Raw genomic sequence first — 25,280 nt, 5'->3', positions numbered from 1 at the left:
TTTAGCTCAGGTTATAGCATGGTTTCAAGTCTTAATGCATTGAGACTAATGTCATTTAAATCACTTAATTTGTTGTAAAGAATGGAGGGTGTTGAGCTTATTACCCCACATATACAATATCTTTAGATTTATTACTACTTCCATTACAAATGCCTACATCTATACTTAGTGCAAATAGACCTTCCAGCAGCAGTGGAACTTCATTATACCAGTTTGTTGATACATGATTTTTCAAATTGACATGTTTAGCTAGTTAATGACTACTAAATGTATTGCATATAAAATAATCCATAACTTTAAAATTAACTTATTTGCATTTCAAAATGGTTGTCCATCCAAACCCTGCCTCATTTGCCCTCAATACATCTAGTGAGGTTTAAGATTTGTAGCTCATGTTGAGGTTCTGGATGTGAGTTTGCTCGCTGAGCTGGAAGGTTAGTTTTCAGATGTTTTGTCACCATTCTAGGTAACAGTGAGCCTCCGACAAAGCGCTGGTGTTATGTCCCGCTTTCTATTTATCTGGTTAGGTTTCCTTGGGTTGGTGATGTCATTTCCTGTTCTTTTTCTCAGTGGCTCCAAAGCAATCTGAGAAAAAGAACAGCAAGTGACATCACCAACCCAAGGAAACCTAACCAGATAAATAGAAAGTGGACATAACACCAGCACTTCGGAGGCTCACTGATGATGTTACCTAGAATGGTGACAAAACATCTGAAAACTAACCTTCCAGCTCAGCGAGCAAACAATACATCTGCTCACTTTATTCTCATGTTCTTAAGATCACAAATTATGGAGAATCTAAAACAAATTTGATTAAATAACAAGCAAAGTATTTCTATAAAGTTTATTTAATTTCATTAGAATGTCAAATGGATTATGTAGACACCTTTCATTATTAGAATTTTGATGTTCCCAAATCTTCCAGTTTCATGAAGACTTGCCCATCCGTAGACAAATAAACAATAACTATATTACAAATGAATAACAGTATACTGATAGCAAAACAACATGCAACATTTAAAAAAGGTTACAACTTTCAACATGCTAGAAAGACAATCTGACCATATCTATGTGAATAGAAATGCCAACATGAATGCATGCATACTTAAGGACTGCATCCTTTGGTGGTGGTGTAAATTTTACATAGCAATGAGCTGCACAATCTGTTGCTTGTATTGAGATTTAAAAAAAGGAAAATTTAGAGTTTACAGTGTCAAATGTATATAATGGGGATGGATGTAGTCCACTGAAACTGGCTGGTTGCCAAGAACAGGTATCTACCGAAAAAAGAATTTTCATCCTTCTAATATTTTGAACATTGTCTTGCTCAAAATCAGCCAGAGTACAAACCACTGCAGAGATTACAGCACCACGAGAGACTGAAGGTCTTCTGAAGTGAAGTGGTTTCAATATATTCAACTCGACTGAATTTCTCAGGAGGGAGCCATAATAATTGCAATTCAAGACTTAAATTTACTTTAGGAAACACGGACATCTGCCAGACCGTAAAGGCAATTTCTGTGCAACTGATGCTTTTTCCATTAGAATCTGGTACTTTATCCATTCCTTACTGATCCTTGCTAGGAGTCATATTTAATAATAACTAAAAGAAAAAGGAACTGATTCCTTATTTAACAAGAAACAAATATTTCTTCAGATTCTGTACTGGAATGACCCGAGGTATCACAAAACTCCGAAAAGACACAAGATAAAATCGTTGAACAATTGTTTGTTTTGGAATGAGCCAAGGTATCAAAAATCAATAAGGGCAACATAATTTTTGTTTTAAAAAATGTTGTTTATTTGGGCTCAAATGGATTTGAATTCTTCAGTTATTTTACAAGTCAGGATCTATATTGATTTTGACTGGGAAATAAATTGGAAGAAATACACTCACAAAAGATAATTGTAAATTATTTGTTTAATCTTTCACCAATTTATGAAACCTACGACAAACATCCAAAGAAGGTTCAAAATCAAGCTGCGTCGGCTGCCAAAATATCAACTCCAGAAACCACAATATTTGGGAGATGAAAACTAGTTAACAAGCCCAGACCAATATTACCAAAATGTGTCCTTGGTTAAATAAAACATCTTTCAATATTGTGGCATCAAGTCTAGGATTTCGACAGTTCAGCTGACAACCAGTCAAGGCCTTCATACAAGCCAGTCCCTTGTGGAGCACACGTACCCTGAACATGCCACTGTTTAAAAAAGATACAGAATTAGACAAGTTAACAACAGCTAAAATGCATTACATTCGATACAGAAACATAACTGACGCTGAAATACAGAAATTAAATATTTGGCAATGGGCATTTTAGACTCTAAAAAGACATGTCAAACATTTCTTAATGCCTGGAGCCAATGATTTTCACCATAGTATATTTCCAGGAGCTCTGGTAGCTCTCCAACACTTAACTACAATGTATGATTTGTTATGTGAACAGAAACAGCAAATATTGTTTGTGATAGGGCCACATGGCTCATACCCCCACAAATTTTTAACACTGCTGGACTGAGTTTAAATCAGTCGAGTCCTGGGTGAATTTTTGTCTCCAAATTCAGGTCATTATTCAGCATCCACACCCTCAACCTGGCTCCAGTCAACATGCGAGACCCAATTCAGAGGTCAAACTAGATTTTCATGATGTACTCAAATCTCCAGGGAGCACCAACTAGAAAGTACATTCATCCACTGATGAATTAGGAAGTCAATGGTACAATTTTGAGATTTTAGTAAGATGAACTGTTGATGGTTAGAGATATTTTAAAAGAAAGAATACACACCCAGCAAATTTAAAACTGCATATTCTTCTCATCTACAAGCAACAGGTAACTTAACATTAGTTGGCAATCAAATTTCAGAATTTCTGGACCATACAGGCAAGTTTCTCATGATATGTCGTCATTTTGGAAAAACATTAATGTTAAAAAGCTATCACAAATATACACTTTTACACTAACTCATTTTAATTATATGCATATGATTTGTGCACTGTCAATATTCAATTTGAGATCAGATTAGATTACTTACAATTCTGTTATGGAAGTTCTGTGGACCTAATTTAGCTGTTATTTCATTGATGGAGAAGGCATTTGGGAGGTCCTGTTTGTTGGCAAATACCAGTATAACTGCATCTTTCAATTCATCTTCTAGAATCTGGAATAAAACAAAATTAGTGATAAGATATTACTATCACGGCACATTTGGCTGTAGATGACAACAGGACAAAAGTATGTCCTCTCAAAGACGCTGATCTTGGATTTCCATTCTCATGACATGTAGTCTCTGATTTAAGAATGTCTGACCTACAAATGCTTATACTTACAAGTGAGATTCAATAATAATATTAATTTTAAAGTCAGACATGTGAGTATTTCCTCATACATTTAGTATCATCCTGCATTATGTTCTGACTTAGGTACAAACGGACTTAAGAACGGAACCAGTTTGTAATTCGGGACTGTGGTGTTTAATTTGTTAGGCGATAATTACATACTAATGTTATCTTCCAGATCTGTGTTAACATATTGAGTAGTCGGACTTGCACAGAAGTGAAATTAGAAGAATACATCACTACCCTCAATTATTAATACCATTACATTAAATCTCCTACATACCAGAGTATTTAAAACTAGCATAAAAAAACTTTTACACACATCACCCAAAAGACACCTTCCACAGACTGAAGTCAAAGCCAACGTCTTGATTACACATGCACAAAATTGGATTATTTTAACGTGGCATTTCTAATATTAACTTCAGATTTAAGTCAATTAAGACAGTGTTCATCGCAATAGTGTCCACTACATTTTCCTCTTTCCTGATCATATGCACCCCTAAAACTGGAAGAATATTCATTCATAATTCATTCTTTGAGATTTCAAGTTTTCCCAACACCTAGTTAGCCGAGTGTTCTTCTGCTGACAATTAAAAATTTTGCAACATTTAACCTTTCCTCACCGTTGTGGCCTTCCCATCATCTCATCCTGCCCAAATGAAACCTCCCTCTTTCACCTAAACGTAGGGAAGTGCTGGCTGGCCCACACTTCCTGTTCCTTGATGACTGTCATATTGGCACTTGCCTATCTGCTCCTCCAATAACAGGGCCTTTTCTCCTCTCAATTTATTTTTCCTAACAGACTCAGTGAACCAGCAAACACAGAGGAGAATCAACCTGTTATTACAGAAGCAGCGCCTCACCATTTTGTTTCAAGTCTGTTACAGACCTTGCCAAAAGCCCAGATGCACAATCCCAGAAAAGGTTATTGTGCAGTGAGCAGGAGTGACAAATCTGAGTAACCGTTACCATCCCTAAACCCAGTGGTTTAATTGCTTTCTCAGCTACTGTTAACTCAAGAGACGCAAAGCACTCTAGTCTGCTTGGTACCGAGTGACCATAGTGGTTTTTTCTTTAAGTAATTTATAAATATACATCTCACAAAATACCACTAACCTATTTAGTAAGTTAATCAACCACAAACTTTTAAAATTTGACCGTTGTTACTTGCAGAGTTACTAAGAGGACCAGCATTCTATTCAGAATTGCCCTTCTTGAACTGCTGCAGTCTGTTGTAGATACAACCATGGCATACCTGAAGCAAGTTTCAGGCTTTTGACCCAGTGGTGATGAAGGAATGATGATATGGCTCTAAGTCAGGATGGGGTCACACTTGGGGAGGAATAATTCACTAGTTTTGGTACAACCATATTGCTACGTCCTGGTGGTTCAGTTGGTTAAAAATAGCATAACCTGACCCAGGAAAATTGGGATGTCATCCACAGTCAGATTTGATCTCAGCTAGCATGAAAGTAATGGTACTACAGATTTCCAAATCCCAAGTTAGAAGGAAGAAAATAAATCAGGATGGCTGTCAGTGATCAGCTGTTTTGACTGGATCTAAAAAGTAAAGCTTTAATTACATATTCTACTTACTTTCAAAGTAAGAAACTCAGCTGCAACTGGAAATAGCAACGATCTAGGTCAAAAGTAATGTCAGTTTGTGATTTTAGAATTTGAGCAAGAAACCCATTTGTGACTTGATTGCATAATAACCCCAACTATATTCCTTTAAAAAAGATGGGAGAAGCTATTAAAGCTTTCTAAAAGCCTGAACCAATTTTGCAACATCGACTATTTATTATGGCTACTTAGACAATAGGAGAATATTATCTTAAGTGATCAGTTGAGCTTAGTAAAGACAGTAAGACTAAAAGTTAATTCTAAAAGGCTCAGTAGGTATAAATGGAAGTTACATTTTTTGTAGCTGTTGAAATTCCAGCCATCAGGGGCACACCTAATCAAAGAGACCTCCCTTTTCAGTATCTACAAGAGTGCGTTACAATCCTTTAAGAATGCTTGTCTCAAATTTTATTTCTAACTTTACCTAATCCTTTGCATGAACTGTTAAAAGGCAAACAAGGGGAGAACATCCAACCAATCCAGATAGAAGAACAGTCAGAAGCCACAGACAGCCAGCCAGAAAAGAACTGTGAAGATTGTAGCATGGCTAACACCAGATCCAAAACAGCCATTTCACCAAGTAGATCCAATTACATCCAGTCCAACAGCTGTTTTAAGCCAACTATAGGGAGCTCTAAGACCAATTGCAGGTACCTGGACAGAAAATATTGCTAACTCAAGAACACAGGGACAAAGCTATGCAGATTGTCAAGCCTGCTCCACCATTCAATATGATCACAGCAGACTAACCACTTCAGTGCCCAGTTCTTGCACAAAACTGTCAATCAATTTTATGAGCCCATTAATTAAAGCTAAGGGGAACTATTGGTGTGTTTTGTAGTACTTGATCAATTTACTATATGACTAGAAGCATTTCTGACCAACGAGAGTATAGTTGCTGCAAGCTTCATGCTCAGTAAGGAGCTTTGTAAGTGGATACCAGTCCATGTGAATAGTGATCAAAGATCTTCCCACTAAAACAAATGCTGCTATTTCAGCATGGGTTTCACATTGCCTGTCACCCAGAATCCTCAGGAATACCAGACAGGAAAAAGAACGAGAAGATGATGCTGAACACCTCAGCAAATGAATGGATATTCTTCCATTCTGGTGAATATCAACGAGATTAGTCCAGTTGACTACAGTACGAGTCCTTGTGAGATCACAATTGGATGACAAATGAAAATTTCACAACCTTGGGAGGGTATAACCTATTAAAATTGCAGTCATTTAGTCAAAGTTGAAGTGGCTCCATATTAATCAACAGAGCTGTGAAAGATTAAGTACTTCACCTCAGTTTCAGGTTAGTCAGGAAAGTATCTAGACTGATACAAGTGTTAATATATGCCACTGTTGTCTCAGCAACAGGTCTCACTATTAGGAGAAATGCAATTACATAGAATAGAATTTTGCATTTCATGGACTATGGTGATTTCACTATTTTCTGTGATTATTGCAAATGGGATCCATTCCATCCTGATAGAGTGCAGCACAATGAGTCTGGAAAGGAGAAAAATTAAAAGGTGCAATGTGATTGCTTTTGAAGAGATAAAGTAATGCCTCACATACACATGGATCTCAGTTAATGCCAGCATAAGATTCACTGTGCTGTCCGTCACTGTTTATTACCTACTAACATTCATTGCTAGGTACGCACAGGAAAAATTGTTAAGGCAGAGTACTTTGCAACCATTCACCTCACTGAGTTATTGTCTTCAAAGAGAAGATGCAGAGAAAATTCAAAAGAACTTTGTATTTGAAACCAAAAAATTGAATCACTTCAAAGTAGCACAATCAACATTTACAAGTTCCAAATCTGTTACATTTGAAAGCATCTGCCATTAAAAGGTTGTCACAGTGGTCAGTACTGTTGAATCACTGTGCCAGGGACCCAGGTTTGATTCAAGCCTTGGGCAACTGTCTGCATATTTTCCGTGTGTCTGCATGGGTTTCTCCATACTCCGGTTTCTTCTCTCAATCCATAGACAGAGGTTACGTGCACTGGCTATAATTTGCCTAGTGGTGTCTAGTGATGTACATGGTAGCCCTGCTATTACATGTGTTGCGTCAACGTGACTTGGTTATTATGCAAATGACAAGCTAGTGAACACCATTTGGATAACATGAACTTGGTGTGGTACAGGTATAGCAATTTTCTACAGAATGCAGTTACACAGAAATGCAACTATCACGTTATATCAGAACCACCTGTGCAGACTAGGTGGATTCACCACGGTAAATGTTGGGTTATGGGCATTTATGTAATATACATTTAGTGTAAAATTCAAACTTTTATTGGAGAAACTCATCAGGTCTGGCAAAAATTAGAATTTTGAAGCTGGTATGAATTTTCAGAACACTTTCAGTTTTGAAGTATCATACTGGACTCACTTAACTCAGATGCTAACAGACCTGCTGAGTTTCTCTAACATTCTCAGGGTTTGTTTCAGATTTTCAATATTCACAGTATTTTGCTTGTATTAGAAAACTTTTACTGGGTAATTTACACATTTTTAAAGACAGTCAAGTTTTCTGTACATTTTAATATGATTATTTCAAAACTTGGGATTTCATCCCATGTTCAGATATTTGTCATTTAGCCACTCGTTTCATTTTGAATTTAAATCAAAATAGGGTTCTTACCTCTGCATACTCACTGCAACTGCTACCCCTCTGAAATGTTGGCTGTATTTTAACTTTTACAAATTCATAAATACATGTTTTGATGTTTCTGCTTATTACTGCTGCATTATATCCCTATTGCCTGTGCTGTTATTTCTACTGGTCATTATTGGAATTCTGTTTTTCCAAGTTGATGACTTGATTAGCAAATGCACTAGTAATTATTTACGAAAATTCACTGGACTCTGGGGTGGTTCCCACAGATTGGAAAACAGCCAATGTGACGCCACTTTTAAAAAAGGGAAGTAGACAAAAAACAGATAACTATGGGCCAGTTAGCTTAACTTTGGTAGTGGGGAAATTGCTTGAATCTATCACTAAAGGAAGAAATAGCAATTCATCTGTACATAAATTGTTCCATTGGAAACACTCAGCATGGGTTCATGAAGGGTAGGTCATATTTAACTAATTTGGTGGAATTCTTTGGAGGACATTACTTGCTTCATGGACAATGGGGAACCCGTGGATGTGGCATATCTGGATTTCCAGAAGGCATTTGACAAGGTGCCACAAAAGCTGCTACACAAGATAAATGTTTACAATTTACATAGATGATTTGGAGTTGGGGACTAAGTGTGGTGTGTCAACATTTGCTGATGACATTAAGGTGAGTGACAGAGCAAAGTGTGCAGCTGTCCTTGTGCATGAATCGCCGAAGGTGGGATTGCAGGTGCAGCAGGTGATTAAAAAGGCAAATGGAATTTTGTCTGCCATTGCTCGAGGGATGGAGTTTAAAAACAGGGAGGCTATGTTGCAGCTGTACAGGGTCCTGGTGAGGCCACACCTGAAGTACTGTGTGCACTTTTGGTCTCCTCGAGAAGGGATAATATTAGCACTGAGGTGGTGCAGAGGAGATTCACTTGGTTGATTCCAGAGTTGAGGGTTGGATTATGAGGAGAGACTGAGTAGACTGGAATTATACTCATCGGAATTCAGAAGAATGAGGGGAGATCCTACAGAAACATAAAAGATTATGAAGGAAGTAGATAACATGGAGGTTGTTTCCATTAACAGGTGAAACTAGGGCTAGAGGGCATCAGCTCAAAATAAAAGGGAAGCAGAAGTAGGATTGTGGTCAGGAGAAACTTCTTCACCCACTGGGTTGTGAATCTGGAATTCTGCCTAATGAAGTGACGGAAGCTACCTTACTGAATGTTTTTAAGGCAAGGTTAGATAAATTTTTGAACAGTAAAGGAATTAAGGGTTATGGTGAGCGGGTGGGTAAGTGGAGCTGAGTCTCAAAAAGATCAACCATGATCTTATTAAATGGCAGGGCAAGCTCAAGGGGCCAGATGGCCTGCTCCTGTTCCTAGTTCTTATGATTAAGATGGCCCAGGCTACTGCTTTATACATCTATATTATAAATGAGACGGTAATACATTTCCATACAACTCCAGTTCCACCTTTGGTTCATAGATTTAAACAAAAAAAGTTCTTAGCCTGTTCCAATCTGGCTCACAATACAGGTTATAATGCTCACTTTTACTCATTTTCATACAGCCAACTTCTATTTATTCATTCCAATATATTAATTGAATCTCAGGTTTCTTTTCATTAGAACATGGAAAACAAGGTTTGTTTTTACAAATTTACAGAATTCCATTGGATTAAACACTTTCATTTGTGGCATTGCTGAATTAAGAGATCACTACCACCATTCCCATCACACAATTTCCTCATTTAGCAATTTAAGGCATTTCGGGAAGAAGCGTTTTAGATTTCCAGAACTTTTAAAATTTAAAACAAAATTCAGAATGGATCAGCTCCTACAAATTCCTGATCACTACAACTAAGAACAGTACTGCATATCTACACAACCAAACAAACTCATATGTTTGATAAAGGAACATTGCTCAGAACATTCAAACAATACAACAAATTCAAATCTTTAAAGATACATACCATTTTGTTCAGTTCTTCTGAAGCTTCCTGAATTCTCTCTCGATCATTGCTATCTACCACAAAAATAAGACCCTGAAATAACATAAGGGAAACATTTTACAGTTTGTAAAATTTACTTTGCCAAAAGCAGAGAACACTAATTTTTAAAAATTGCATGTGAACATTCAATGTACATTTTATTATTTTACACAAAAACCTTTAAATGAAATCAAATAGGCCTTCAACATTTCCCAACAGCATAGTACTACTTAAATTTATCACCTATGTTTGCTGTACTTTTAAAATGTGACCGGAATAAAAGGGGACAGAAGAAACAGAATTAGCAAATGCAAAAGTAGGAACTCCATTGAATAATTCTCACATTTAGCTCCAAAGGCCTACCCCATTGATGAGTAAAACCTCACCAGCAACTGAAATAAAGCTTAATGTACATGGTATAAGGCAATACAGTATTATTCTTTGGCAATCAAAAATTTTGATATTTGTATTTAGATCTCGTTGTTGTTCTCCTAGTCTGCAATAGCTGAAACAAGTAATCAAAAAATGATTTAAGTTAATCTGAATATCATAAGACATAAAACAGCTTGTCTAATTAGGAAGATTGTCTCATTTTACAACATACTCAATTCCCATTTCAAATTCAAAGATATTGCTCTAGGGATAACACAGAGTCCAAGTCAAACCACAGACTAATTCAAGTATAGAGCTGGATGAACACAGGCCAAGCAGCAGAAAAGCTTATCACTCAATGTTTCACGGCAACACTGATATGTGCTACCTAATAGTATTATAGCACTGAATTGGTTAGCTGTGAGAGGTGTTTGTTATATTTCTGCAGGGAACACTGATCTTAATAAATCTCCTGCCTGAGGAGATTTCTCCTCTGGAGTAACAGATACTTGAACTCAAGTCATTCATCCATTTCCTGAACAGAAGGAATTAAAAAAAAAGTTTGCATGAAGAAATACAGCCATTCAGAATAGGGTTGAAGACGTCAGACTGGTCTCCTAGCTTGTCCATTTCCAGCTAACTCAACTGTAATTGGCTGGTATGAATAGACTGAAATCAACCTCAATAAACAATGGTCACGATACGCTTCCCTAAGGAGAAATGACCAGATCTGCAGTTCTTGACTGCATTGTTTCAAGAACCTAGTTTTCTAGTTAATTTTTAGACAAAATTCTGGGTGAATCCACAGACCCCAACAACACAAAAGTGATGGAGCAATCTTTTGAAAAAGATAAAAGTAGAGTTCTGAATTATGTTTTACATGAACATTATGATTTTTATGTACTGCAGCTTGTGTGTCACTGGCTATTCATTGAACAGAGCTAGTTATTGCAATTAATATTTGGCATACAAAGTGTGCTCTCTCATCACAGCTGTTTTGTCTGAATGACAAAAATATTGTATGCTAGTATGTACGCATTTCTTATCAAGCTGAATAACATTCAGATTTTAGTTACAGAATTATGACCAAGAAGAAGAAAGGTATATCACTTCGATGACTGTCACTACAGGTACTACATACTTCACATTGGTAAAATGCAAAGCTAAAGCCTTAGGAGACAAAACACCTTTCAGATTTCTGTGTATGGCATACGGAATACAGGGTTAAACGGAAAACACTGGGAACTACTTAAAGGATGATTATCTGTACTTATTGGGTGCCCTGAGAATCTGACATCTGTATAAAATTTGCAAATAAAGGTAACTCAGACAGAATACTTGGTCTCAGCCTTCCTGATCAGAAGATCTCCAAGATCTGTCGAAAAATTCTCTCTCCTCAGGATAGAAAATGCAATGAAAAAGATGAACACAAATACAAAACTGTGTAAAACAGTAAAGAGCTATTAACCTACTGGGCATACATACCCAGGAAATTCTCTTATGAGAAGATTTACAAATCACAGAAATTCCACAAATGTCAAAGCATATTAGCTTGCTACACCACTGGACACCAGTTTTGCACAGCAGTAAACCACAGTATACATAATCCTATTGGACAGGTTACTTTATTACACATGAAGTCACATCACAAACATCTCTCCACTGCAAGTTGTATTTTTATCAAGAGCAACTTTTGAGCCCAATTATTTAAAACATTTACAAAGGTTCCCTAACCAAATTTGAAAAGCACTTGTGCTCAAAAAAGATGACATAAATGACAAACCTAGGAAAGGTTGATAACATTTCCAAGTGCATCCAGTGCAGCCAGATTTAAATCATTACAAAACATTTCCTCATTTTGTTTCTATAACTGAACAGCCCAACCACCAACTGAGGAAAAGCACAAGGCAGAACTGAAATGTTTCGTTTCAAATAATTCAGCAGTTTAATCAAAATCAGACAAAACAGCCTTTACTGTGAATTTCTTCACATGAGACACCAATACTGTGATATCGTGCATCTCCTGGGGACAAGTTCTCAAGACTGAAGCACAATCATACCATAAATTATACAAAACAAATGACCTGCAGGTTCGGGGAATTTTCTGTACAATTTGCTGTAAGTTCCAAAAATGCTCACCAAGTTATGAAATATTAATTTGCATACATCAGTTGTACCTTTGGTTTCAGGGTAAAATGCATGCATTTTAATTCACCTCAGAACCATTGCTACAATTGTTGGGAAAGATAAGCAGCAGTGTGTATCAAAATGCAGTAATAACATGCAGCTTTCTAAACCATAATGCTGAATTGGCAGTTGAGATTTAAAAGAGGAAGTATGAAGTTTCCACCAAGTCGAAGACTAAAAATCAAGGAACTGTTAGAAGACACCTTGTTTAAAGATGTATAGTTAGTCTTCAATTTACATTCCTGAAAATCTCATGAAGTGAAACCTCATTATTTGGAATACGTAATGGCATAGAAACTCAAATATTCAAGTTATGTTCTCAGAACAAGTACAGGATACAAGAACAAAGTTACTTTACGAGATAAAAGCACCTAGAGTCGTGAAAATATGCAAAAAGAATATACTTCAATTTTTTTGACTTGTACACGTTTACTTTTGAGGCAAAAAGCTGTGGATCTTCTTCCAACTCATTTGTACTTCTGGAAAGTAAACATGGAGGATCTTTAACTGCTCTGTTCACATGGAAAGGTTTTACATCAAGATCATTTGTTTTCCACTCTAAGTACTCGTACAGCTTTCTTCAGCATTACATTCAAAATAAGCAGCATTATTTCTTGGATTTAAATTTTTCAATCCAGGATGTTAAATCTTTCCAAAACTTCTATCACCTCAGAAATGCATGTGACTTATGCATTGCATTTAAATAAAGTTACAAGTTGACTATTTGCTTTGTTTTGGTCAGTATTACATTGAATTATATGCACAGTCAAATTAGTGAGACCCAAATCTCTTTGGATATCCACTCATGACACTCAAATCTAGAGCATACCTAGTTTAACACTCAGCGCATTTAATTTCTTCGCTTTCCTGGCTAATGCACTTAGGAGCCATTGATAGATGGAGGTTACCAACAAGTGCAAGGGTCACTCAAGAACTGGGTTATCATGAAGCAGGTGCACATTTTTGAAATAATAGATATGTTACAGTAAAACTGCATCAATAGAGGACTACAAATATTAGCAGCGAGGAAGCATGATTTATCTATTCACCATGCTAGTTACTTTATTGATCTTACAGCAAAGCAAACAAATTATCTTGAAATAGACTTTATTTAGAGGAGAGACTGGCTACAGAAAGCATCTAAAAAGTTAGAGGCTGAAGACAAAAAGGTTTGAAAGTTGAGACAGACAAGGAAAAATGTTATTAAAACATTAATGACCAGTTAATATGCAAATATTTCTCAAACAAGAATTATCAAAATTATTAAACTGCAACTGGATAGAAACATTCATTTCCATTACTGCTGCATTTCTTCAGGATTGGAGCAACAAGGGAAGTGCCAGATCCCAAATCTAGTCTGGGGCTAAGTTGAGTGGTTGAGACCATATCTGTCAACAACCAAGATAACAACGTGTAGAGCTGGATGAACACAGCGGCCAAGCAATATCTTAGGAGCAGAAAAAATGACATTTTGGGCCGAGACCCTTCTTCAGAAATAGGGGAGGGGAAGAGGGTTCTGAATTAATGGGGGGGGGGGGGGGGGGGGGGCGCGCGAGGGGGGGAAAGAAGAGAAGCAGATCGAAGATGAATAGAGAAGATAGGTGGAGAGGAGACAGACAAGTCAAACAGAGGCAAGGATGGAGCCAGTAAAAGGTGAGTGTAGGTGGGAAGATAGCTCAGTCCAGGGGGAGGAGGGACAGGTCAAGGTGACAGGATGAAGTTAGTAGGTAGGAAATGGGGTGCAGCTTGAGGTGGGGGGGGGGGGGAAATAAGTGAGAGGAAGGACAGGTTAGGGAGGCGGGGAAGAGCTGGGCTGGTTTTGGGATACGGTAGGGGGAGGGAAGATTTTGAAGCTTGTGAAATCCACATTGATACCATTGGGCTGCAGAGTTCCCAACGGAATGTGACCTGCTGTTCCTGTAACCTTTGGTGGCATCGTTGTGGCACTGCAGGAGGCCCAGAATAGACATGTCATCTGACGAATGGGAGGGGGAGTTGAAATGGTTCGCTACTGGGAGGTGCAGTTGTTTATTGCGAACCGAGTATTCGTTGTGGCCTCCTCTACAAGTGGAAGCTTGGGGACCACCTATGCTTGGCTCGCAATAAACAACTGCACCTCCCAGTCACAAACCATTTCAACTCCCCCTCCCATTTCTCAGATGACATGTCCGTCCGGGGCCTCCTGCAGTGCCACAATGATGCCACCCGCAGGTTTCAGGAACAGCAGCTCATATTCCGCTTGGGAACCCTGCAGCCCAATGGTATTAATGTGGATTTCACAGGCATCAAAATCTCCCCCCCTCCTCCCGCATCTCAAAACCTGCCCAACACATCCCCGCCTACCTAACCTGTCCTTCCTCTCACCTATGACCTCCTCCCAACTCAAGCCACACCCCCATTTCTGACCTACTAACTTCATCCTGCCCCCTTGACCTGTCCGTCCTCCCCGGACTGACTTATCCCCTCCCTACCTCAACACCTACGCTCATCTTTACTGGCTCCATCCCCGCCTCTGACTTGTCTGTCTCCTCTCCACCTATCTTCTCCTCTATCCATCCTTGATCCACCTCCCCCCCACTCCCTATTTATTTCAGAACCCCCTTCCCCTCCCCCATTTCTGAAGGAGGGTCTAGGCCCGAAATGTCAGCTTTCCTGCTTGGCCTCCTGTGTTCATCCAGCTCTACACCTTGTTATCTCGGATTGTCCAGCATCTGCAGTTCCTATTATCTCTGTCAGCAACCATCTCACTGATTCTACTAACATAGAAGAGGTTGCCAAAAACAAGGTAAACGTGAGTGATAGCTTCCCCAGGCCTCTAGCAGGTTCACTCCTAGCAGAGACACCTTCCACACCTTTAGCTCCCGCAGGGCACCAAAAAGTCAGTGCAGTTACTGTGGGACAAGCCAAAGTAACAATACCCCCATCTCCAATCATAGTTGCTCTCCCGCAAATCCGTCCTCCTCCTTTTATCATAAAATAAACCTCTGGAGAAGCAGCAGCAAGATCTGAAGGGAGAAGACATGTTGGACATGAAGCAGGCAAGCTTGGGAGGGACAAAGAAAAAATGAGACTCGATGAGGACGTCGTATTCTTTGTACTCACTGCTCCTCTAAGCATAAGTCTGGAGTGCATTCCTGCTCTTGCTGACTGAAGGGAGTTGGGATTTTATTTTTAAAAGGCCCCTTTCAGCTCAAGTGTCAGAACATACCAGCTGATTTGCAAGATTCTCAAAAACATCAACACTGGAAATCCAAAACAGCAAAAAAGTCTGTCATCCTTGAGTTTTCTCAGCCTAATTCCACAAATGGAGCAAGGAAGCATGTGCAAAAGACAAACATCTGGTCTCGATCACAATGAGAAGCTATTGTTAGGTGATTCTTTCCTTATGCTATCACTGAAGTAAACAAAGCAGTGCAACTCAACTTCCATAAAGGATGCTGACTTCTTGCAGTAGCAATCTACGAACAGCAGCAATTCGCATAAATTTAGCACCTTGGAAGTAAGAAAAAGTTAATCATAAAACTGAATTTATAGATTGGATATATTTAGCACGATTAGGAATTTAGAAAATAGAAAATTTATGACTTAGAAGGTATCCATTTGGGCCAATGAGTTAGTGCTAGTTTTAAAGAGTGATCACCCCAATTTCACTTTTCCAGGCCTTGAGGTTATTGCATGCTCAAGTATTTTTGTCTTAAGCTCAAGCATTTCTGTCAATATCACCCAATCAGGCAGTGAGCTTCCAACTGACAATCCACTGTGGAAATTTTCTTAACCTCCCTTAAATCCTTCTGTCAATTATTTCAATCTATTCCCTACTGTTATTGATCTCCCTACCCAGGGCAATAGGTCTTTCTTATCCACTCACTAGGTCCTTCATAATTTTCTATGCTTGAAATAACCATTCTACCACTTCAGGTAGAAAAATCTCCTGCTTTACACATTCTAAACCAGTGCGAAAATTCTCCACTGCTTTTAACATACTCAAATCTTATTGCACTGGAGAGACAATCATTTTTTATAACACGATGACTACATTGGAAACAGTCGTTCAGCATCAGTGCGACAAGTGTTTTATACTGCAACAAAACCTACTCATGTTCCATATAAAACAGAATTGAAGATACTGTAAGTCAGAAACAAAAACAGAAGTTGCTGGAAAAACTCAGCAGGTCTGGCAGCATTTGTGAAGAAAACAAAATAAGAGTTAAAGCTTCGGATCCAGTTCGGAGGAAAGGCCACTGAACTGGAAACGTTAACCGATTATTGTTTTTTTCTTCACAGATGCTGCCAGACCTGCTGAGCTTTCCCGCAACTTCTGTTTTTGTTCTTGTATTCAATGGTTCTTTTTTTTTGAGAGGGGGGGTCTAATGGACAAACATTTCAAGATCCTTTTATTCCTATGAATTTCTCAGCATGATAACTCCTAATTCCCTTGCTCTGTTTGCCATTCCCAAACGCATTATCTTACATGTAAGTTATTAAATATCCAAGCTTTGCTCCCCGCTGAAAGCTGGGCGATTGCTTCTGTCACTACCACCCTTCCAGGCAGTCAGCCTGAATTGGGAAAAGTTAATCAGTTTTGCTTCCAGTTTCCACCCTCCTCAGACTATTCTCTTCCTTGACTTGGTTTCTATTTGGGATAGCTTAACCATCAATTTCCACTAGTCTCAATCTTCAGTTCCAGAAGAGTTATACTGGACTCAAAACGTTAATGGCGTTTTGCTCTAGATGTTGCCAGATCTACTTTCTCCACAACCTGAGTTTGTAGTCCACTGTATTCGCCACTCAATGCTTTATATTGGCAGACTAGGTGACCGCTTTGTAGAACACTCCTGATTGGTCGTATATTCCTACATTCAATTGAAGCTCAACGAAAGCTGAAGGAACAATACCTCATTTCCCACTTCGGTACAGCTTCTAGGAAATAAATGTCAAATTCCATAAATTCAGAATATGACTACTGTCCTCCATTTGCACTACATGCTTCCATTATCTCCCAGTCACATTTTGTTTGTCGCTTTTGACTTGGTTCCCAGCGGAGTGGACCCACTTTCTCCTTTTCACAATATAATTTACACAGTCAGTTTGCATCTCCCACTGTCCTTTACCACAGTTATCACTGTCTTTTGCTCTGGGCATTCTCACAAATCTATTTCCTTGCTCACTCCTCCCCACTGGGCAACTGCATAAAAACCACAACTTCAGCTCCTTTCAGTTCCAAAGTCGTCACACTGGACTCTTCACCCTGTTTCTCACTCCACAAATGCCACCAGGCTTTGAATTTTGTCAGCGCTTTTCATCTTTTCTCTCATACTTCTTGGAATTGATTTCACCACAAATTTGCCTGCCTGATAAATTTAACACCTTGCTCACTTTTGCCCCCTTACTATCAATATCACAAATCATTCTATCAATTTTCTCAGTCATGCCCATTACATTTAAGTCTCAATTAGTGCTGAGCATGAAAGCAAGTGATCTTGTTCTGAAGATCAGGAAACCGTACTGGAAATAGTTTTTGTAATCACAATCACTTGTTGACTGAGGTAACAGTGTGGAGCTGGATGAACACAGCAGGCCATGCAGCGTCTCAGGAGCACAAAAGCTAATGTTTCGGGCCTAGACCCTTCATCAGAGAGGGGGATGGGGGGAGGGAACTGGAATAAATAGGGAGAGAGGGGGAGGCGGACCCAAGATGGAGAGAAAAGAAGATAGGTGGAGAGGAGAGTGTAGGTGGGGAGGTAGGGAGGGGATAGGTCAGTCCAGGGAAGACCGACAGGTCAAGGAGGCAGGATGAGGTAGTACATAGGAAACGGAGGTGCAGCTTGAGGTGGGAGGAAGGGATAGGTGAGAGGAACAACAGGTTAGGGAAGCGGAGACAGGCTGGGCTGGTTTTGGAATGCAGTGGGGGAAGGGGAGATTTTGAAGCTGGTGAAGTCCACATTGATACCATTGCGCTGCAGGGTTCCCAAGTGGAATATGAGTTGCTGTTCCTGCAACCTTCGGGTGGCATCATTGTGGCACTGCAGGAGGCCCATGATGGACATGTCATCTAAAGAATGGGAGGGGGAGTTAAAATGGTTCGCGACTGGGAGGTGCAGTTGTTTATCGCGAGCCAAGCAGATGTTCTGCAAAGCGGTCCCCAAGCCTCCGCTTGGTTTCCCCAACGTAGACGAAGCCACACCGGGTACAATGGATACAGTATACCACGTTGGCAGACGTGCAGGTGAACATCTGCTTAATATGGGAAGTCATCTTGGGATGGGGGTGAGGGAGGTGGTGTGGGGGCAAGTGTAGCACTTCCTGCGGTTGCAGGGGAAGGTGCTGGGTGTGGTGGGGTGTGGGGAGCGGACAAGGGAGTCACGGAGAGAGTGGTCTCTCCAGAAGGCAGAGAATGGTGGGGATGGACTGTTAGCCTTTGCTTACTGTCAGTGATGTAGCTGCTTCTCTACTTGTAATTCTGATACACCTAGATAGTTTTCTTTTCTGTTCATATTAATTTGAATCAATTAGCAGATGAGAGAGAAAATTCAGACTCGGCACTGCATACATACCAAAGCCGCAAATACATTCAATCATGCAGTTTCCTGAATTAGACCCATGTCAATGATATTAAAAAGATGATAATAGTGGTGTATTTCTCTTGAATCCTACAGCATTGTCCAGTACATTGCAAGATTAGTGTTCATGGTTAAGAAATTCAAAACTACCATAGCATTCTAATTTTTATAAGTGCTGTAATTTCAAAACTGGAATTTCATAGAATGCAATCAAACCATATTGAAGAGAAATATAGAATTTTTGTAGCATAATGAACAAGCTAAAGCAGATTTGATAGTCATTCGTCATCCTCACAAAAGAAGCTTCAGCAGGAAATTTATAAATAAATATAGAGTACAACAGGCTACAATATGCTTCAGAGATAGTAGGAACTGCAGATGTTGGAGAAGTGAGATAACCAGGTGTACCACTGGATGAACACAGCAGGCCAAGCAGCATAAGAGGAATGGTCTAGGCCTGAAACGTCAGCCTTCCTGCTCCTATGATGCCACGTGGCCTGCTGTGTTTATTCAGCTCTACACCTTGTTATCTCAGGGTATAATATGCTTCAGCTTAACAATTTAAACGCAACTTATTGTGCTTTAATCAATTGGAATATCAAAACTACCTGGGTATTCTGGAAATAGTGCCGCCATAAGGGTCTGATTTTGTCTTGGCCACCGACATCCCACACAGTGAAAGATACGTTTTTGTATTCCACTGTTTCAACATTGAATCCTATTTTAAAATAAAATCAAAGTTATTAATGATTTAATGTTTTATCAGCTTGTAGCACTCACTACGATAGGCATACAGTTCCAACATAAAACTAACACTAAGCATACGTTGATTTATGTAAAAATAAATTTACTACTTGCTCTATTGGAAAGGACATTTTACTCTAAATGAAGCTTGTTTCTGTGACTCACTGAAAACAAAATCAGATTTGCTATGAATAAAGAGTCGCCACTCTCACGGCCATAACAATAACTTACATATATTTTAAGTTAGCACCCAAATTCACACAAGTTATTTTCCAATACAACTGACCAGATTCAGATAGATTTCTGACAGTGTTGGGTAAAATTTGAACACGAGTAAGGTTGAATATAACAGTGCACAGGAGCACCCAAAGCTGATATTTCATTTTGGGTGTGCTCCTCCTTCATCTCACATTTCCAGTCTGTATGCTATTTCATCTCCCATTTGTGTAAGAAAAGACTGTACTGTAATCATCTTAAATTTTAGCATATATCAATTGCGCGCTCATCCATATCTATCCATTAGTGATGATTTGCTAAATAAAAAACTCACCTTACACTCATCATTTGACATTAAAAGATTTTCCATCAAACAATTCCCAAAGTGTTCATTTTTTAAAAATCAATTTCTTTCAACCCTTAACTGTTGACCCAATGACTGCAGTTCAACATATTTCAACATCTGCTAATGTAAAACAGCATGGGCTTACTCTTGCCAGTTGTCAACATACTGACTACACACCCAAATCCATCAAAAATTATTATCCCCTATGGTCCAATAAGTTTGAGAACTGAAGGTCAGGATTTCCCTGCTTACAGCCAAATTAATTGTATTTCAATCAAGCTCTATTGAGTCTATCAAGTTCTGCACTCACCAGGCAAAAGGGGAGATAATGGCCTGGACTCCTATTCAATATGCAATGGCCATTTATGGAAATACAGAATGGGTGCAAGGTGGAACTTGTCCAGGGTCATGACCAAATAATTCAGCAACACCTTAACCTGATTTGCACATGAACTGCCACTCGTACTAGAAGTGGCATGTGGTCTGCCCTTCTGTTACAACCAGAGATCTCAAAAAAAGGTCAACTTGGAAAAAGGAACAGAGGATGTTAAAATGTGGGGAGATGTCAATTAATAAACTGTCATAAGTCTGATATTTTACTGATAGTTTGTTGGTAGTCAGATGCAACGAATAATCCAGCACGATTCTTACTTACCAATAGTTGGAATAGTTGTAACAATTTCCCCTAGCTTCAGTTTGTACAAGATTGTAGTTTTACCAGCGGCATCCAAACCGACTAGTACAGAGACAAAAAGACAGAGTTAATTATGTTCATTTTTAGGCAACGTAAACAATGCATTTGTTCATATGGAGATAAGTTAGGAATTCAGCATGGAATTTTCAAAAGAAAAAAAGGACAACATTATTTTTCACTGCAGCCTTTTACAGTTCTAGTTCAGTGTATCGTATAGAAGTGAAAACTGGAATATATATGCAGTTGTTTAAAAGAGCACGAGAATCCCCATTATAACCCAGAACAGAAAAGAAGTTACTCCGTTTACCTTTCCAGGCTTTTTCTGGCTGGCCTTCTGCTACAGAAGCCATCTCAGCAACAATAGTCAGACCAGCAAAACATGCAGGCAGCATTGGAATGGATTGCTGCAGACTTGTGCTAATTTAAAAAAAATACAAAAGCTGCCACATTGCACCAAATAAGTAGTTTAAGAACACCAATGCCACTTCTGCAGCCACAGAGATAATGAGTGCTGTGGGGTGCTGGTTGGGTGGGAATGTCCACAAGGCAAAGTCAGGTGTTCAGAACAGACTATGGGCATTAATGTGAATGATTGGGGATATCTAATAGTGAGGTAATTGGGGGTTGAATTTTATAGTTAGCTAGGAACTACAACAGGTTTTTCCTCATGCTCTAACCTGACAGGATTTGGGAAGGCTCCAGAGATCAGACAAAGTCCATTGCAAGTTATACCATTCTGAGCAATTACTGTGCAGTCACTTCATCAGAACACCCAAGAGATTCCCATGTCACATCTTTTAGGCTTTGTCTGATTGCCAGCTGCCCAGAGGTCTTGTTATTTAATCCAAGGCAAATGATGTTAAATCCCAGTTATATAGAGCATGGCAAGACCACAGCTGGATGATTGCATGTAGTTTAGGTCACCTTATTTAAAAAAGGACACAAGATCCTGAACAGGCTTCACAGGGCACATGTGGAAATGATCAATCCTCCAGTGGGTGATTCCAGAACCAGAGACATCGTATTAAAATTAGTTGTCATCCTTTACGAAGAGAGGAAAATAATTTTTTCTTTATCCCTCTCAGTTGACACACTTTGGAACTCTCTGCCTCAGGAGGTGGTGTGGTCATTGAGTATTTTTAAGACAGCAGTGGATAGGGCCAAATAACGAATGACACATAGATGTACATGTATCCAGACTGGGAGATTTAGGTCTAAAAGAGTTAGAACATAGAACAGGACAGCACAGGACAGGCCCTTCAGCCCACGATGTTGTGCCGACCACTGATCCTCATGTATGCACCCTTAAATTTCTGTGACCATATGCATGTCCAGCAGTCTCTTAAATGTCCCCAATGACCTTGCTTCCACAACTGCTGCTGGCAATGCATTCCATGCTCTCACAACTCTGTGTAAAGAACCTGCCTCTAACATCCCCTCTATACTTTCCTCCAACCAGCTTAAAACTATGACCCCTCGTGTTAGTTCTTTCAAAGTGATTTATTGAAATGAGGAGCAGCATCTTAAGATGAGGAAACTTTTATGTCATTGATGCTGAAACTGCAAGGAGATTGTGCATCAAGATACGAGGGCTAACGAGACTGAAAAAGTATAATGCATGAACTTGAAGAATTAGAAGAAATGGGACAGGCTGCAATTAAGGTCTTGACTTGAAGGACAAAAAAGTTAACTGAAATGCAAGATTAGATTTGAATACAGTAAATTTGAATGACTTATTAATATTTAAATGTCAAAAATAGGCCAATAGCCAGTCCAGAGATGTTAGAATGTCCTTAATGGAACTGATAGGCAAGTGTTCTAAACTTCCATTTAAAGATTCACTTCAACCACAATCAGTGTAAAACAAAAAAAACACTAGAATGGGAAAAATATTTGCTGGCCATACAATACAAGCCTTCAAACAGCACTACCCATTTGTTAGACATCCATATGTAAATGGAGCTTTGATACAACAGCAGAGTGATATAATTCCACTTTGGCTCAATGGAAGTCACCCAATACAGGCTGGGCAACAGCACCATATTTTCTATTTAGAAAATTACAGTCTTCTTTGACTGAACATTACGTTGAAGAAGTTCAGATAATGAACTTTGCCCTCCATCTAGAATCAGTTTTTCTCTGGCAAATTTCGTCGGTAGCTAGTGGAAATACACTAACCCCAAATTTCAGTATCAGTACAAGGAAGCTTATGGCAAAAACAGGACAACTCAAAACGCCAAACAAAAAGAAACAAGAGCTGCAGATGCTGGAAACCTGAAACTGAAGAAAGAAATTGCTGGAGATACTCAGCTGGTTCGGCAACATCTGTAAAAAAGGCACTTTCAACATATGGAGTCCAAATGTGGACTCCGCCTTAACAAACGCAAACCTGTTTACCACAAAAGCCCGTTACACTGGATTTCTCCGTTACTACCTTAATCCACGTAATGGAACCTTTGATCTGGGGCTGTGCGACAGGCCCAAGCTGACCGTGTCAAAGACATTTGCGACCCAGAACAATCAGCAGTTTGCAAAATAACTGGGGCTCCGCATTTACAGCGTAGGTCCTCTTCAGAGAGCGACAGCAATAAGAACAAGCCACACGCACCGCCGTCGAGTCGGGGCTGAGCGCGTGAACAAAAGAGAGCTCGAGGCCTACAGCCTAGGGAGACCCTTCCCAAACGGCCAGGCAAGTAGTGACGAGGCGGGGGGCAGGTGCAGCTGCCAGAGGCGAGGGCTCACTTCTCCGTTTTCCCCTTCCAAACTCACCCATCAATATCCTGACTTGCTTCTTGCCGAACAGCTTATTGAATAAAGAGCTCACAGTGAGCCCCATGTTGCTCGCTCTCTGACTGCCACTCCCGGATCCGCGTCCCCGCCGCCGCTACCGCTGCTGCTACTGCTGCTGCTGCTGCGCCCACGACCCTTCCGCTGTCGCGGCGCTCAGACTCGATCCTAGCTGCGCGCCCCCGCGCAGCTGCCACGTCAGAGACTGGCCGCATCAGCTCCAACGCGGACAAAATGACGTCGGACTGGACCTGTCGTACAGCAGCGCCTGAAATGTTCGTTCAATTGTTGGACAGTTGGGGGGGCGGGAAATCACGTTTTAGGCGCAAGACTGTTATTGTGTTGCGGATTACCACTCTGAGGTAACCAAATCATAAATATATAGCACTAAAGCAGGCTGTTGCTGAATCCTTCAGAAATATTTGTCTAAGTACTCAGATTCTTGTGCTCTTTCCTCAAAACTGGGAGGGGGGAGGGATCAAACAGTTATCCATTCCTCCATTGAAAATTATTTAACGTAATCCCACAGCCGTTTAGACTCCATTTCTTGTCAATGGTTCTTTGAGCAATTCCCTTAAGTCGGTATCCCATAGTAGCCAACCCTGGTGCCAAATTGAAATAGTTACCCCTTACTTGTGTATAAAACGATTTATAAATAGCCGAACATTTTGAACATTGAACACACTGGAAAGGGGGTCGAGAGAAGTTTGAACAGCCTAATACCTGGAAATGAGTGGCTTGTTTTGTAAGGAAACAGACTTGTACCTGCCGATAGCTGAAAACATGAGGTGATTTGATTGACACACACACACAGGGTAGTAAGGCGTTTTGTTAGGGTAGACGATGAGGGAGAGAATGTTGCTATTGGTAGAATGTAGAAGTGGGAGCCACTCTTTAAAAAATCAGGCGTCCATATTTTTTAAAAAAAACAGCATTTTTTTCTATCTGAGTGTCATGAGTCTTTGGAACTCTTTTGCTGAAAAGATAAGATCTTTAATTTTTTAATTCATTTTGTGGAGCATCGGTTTTGTTGGCAAGCCAGCATTTATTGCCTGTCCCTAGTTGCCTTTGAACTGAGTGGCTTGCTAGGCCTTTAGAAGACTGTCCATATTGCTGTGGATCTGGATTCACATGCAGGTCAGACCAGATGAGTTTGGAAGATTTCCTTACCTGAAAGACATTAATGGGAGGTGGTCCCCAGCCATAGTTTCATGGTCGTTAGTAGATTCTTAATTCCACATTATTACTGAATCCAAATTGCACTATCTGCCATGACAGGATTTGACCCAGGTTCCCAGAACATTAGCTAAGTTTCCTGAATTAATAGTCTAACAATAGTACCACTAGGCCGTCGCCTCGCCCTTGAATAGTTCAAAGTCAGAAGTAGATAGATTCTTTTTAAGGAAGGGATGAAGGGTTATCGCACATAGGTGCGTATTCAGAGGTGTGGCATCACGTGTGTATGGCACAGCAGGCTCAGGGGACGATAGCCTACACCCGCTCCTTGTTTGCATGTTCGTACATACAGATACAGGTCAAACATCACCTTATTCTTTTTTGCAAGAAGAACAATCTCAGACCTGGGTTCTTAGTTCAAATCTTGTTATACCCACTTCACAATGTGTACAGTGCCTTGATCCAGGGGCTGCAGCCTGCGGTCCTGAACACTAACCTGCCAAAGCTTAGTCCCACAGCAACAGCCACAATTACCCCCCCACTTCTCGTTAGTTTCTGGATAAGCATATGGACGTACATGGAATAGTGTAGGTTAAATGGGCTTCAGATTGGTATGACAGGTCGGCACA

At 39.8% G+C, this 25,280-nt stretch overlaps 1 protein-coding gene across 1 annotated transcript; it reads right to left on the bottom strand.

The window, feature by feature from the left end:
• Positions 1–1,903: 1,903 nt before the first annotated feature.
• LOC125460273 (ADP-ribosylation factor 4) lies at positions 1,904–23,675 on the bottom strand. The gene is made up of 6 exons (XM_048547546.2): positions 23,458–23,675; positions 20,650–20,730; positions 19,297–19,406; positions 9,552–9,623; positions 3,038–3,163; positions 1,904–2,204 (listed from the first exon to the last, which is right to left on the bottom strand). Exons 1-6 carry the CDS (start codon positions 23,522–23,524, stop codon positions 2,118–2,120), a joined length of 543 nt encoding a protein of 180 aa, XP_048403503.1. The 5' UTR covers positions 23,525–23,675; the 3' UTR covers positions 1,904–2,117.
• Between the last annotated feature and the right edge of the window lie 1,605 nt (positions 23,676–25,280).

The sequence above is a fragment of the Stegostoma tigrinum genome, chromosome 11, assembly GCF_030684315.1.
Source record: "Stegostoma tigrinum isolate sSteTig4 chromosome 11, sSteTig4.hap1, whole genome shotgun sequence".
Lineage (NCBI taxonomy): Eukaryota > Metazoa > Chordata > Chondrichthyes > Orectolobiformes > Stegostomatidae > Stegostoma > Stegostoma tigrinum.
The sequence above is the reverse complement of the archived record's forward strand: the minus strand, read 5'-3'. Positions and strand labels throughout refer to the sequence as shown.

Coding starts and splice junctions, on each gene's coding strand:
- LOC125460273 (XM_048547546.2), bottom strand. CDS start 23,524: ATGGGGCTCACTGTGAGCTCTTTATTCAATAAGCTGTTCGGCAAGAAG. Junction 20,731..23,457: donor GCAAGTCAGGATATTGATGG/GTGAGTTTGGAA, acceptor TCTCTGTACTAG/TCGGTTTGGATGCCGCTGGT. Junction 9,624..19,296: donor ACTATTTCCAGAATACCCAG/GTAGTTTTGATA, acceptor ATGTTATTTCAG/GGTCTTATTTTTGTGGTAGA.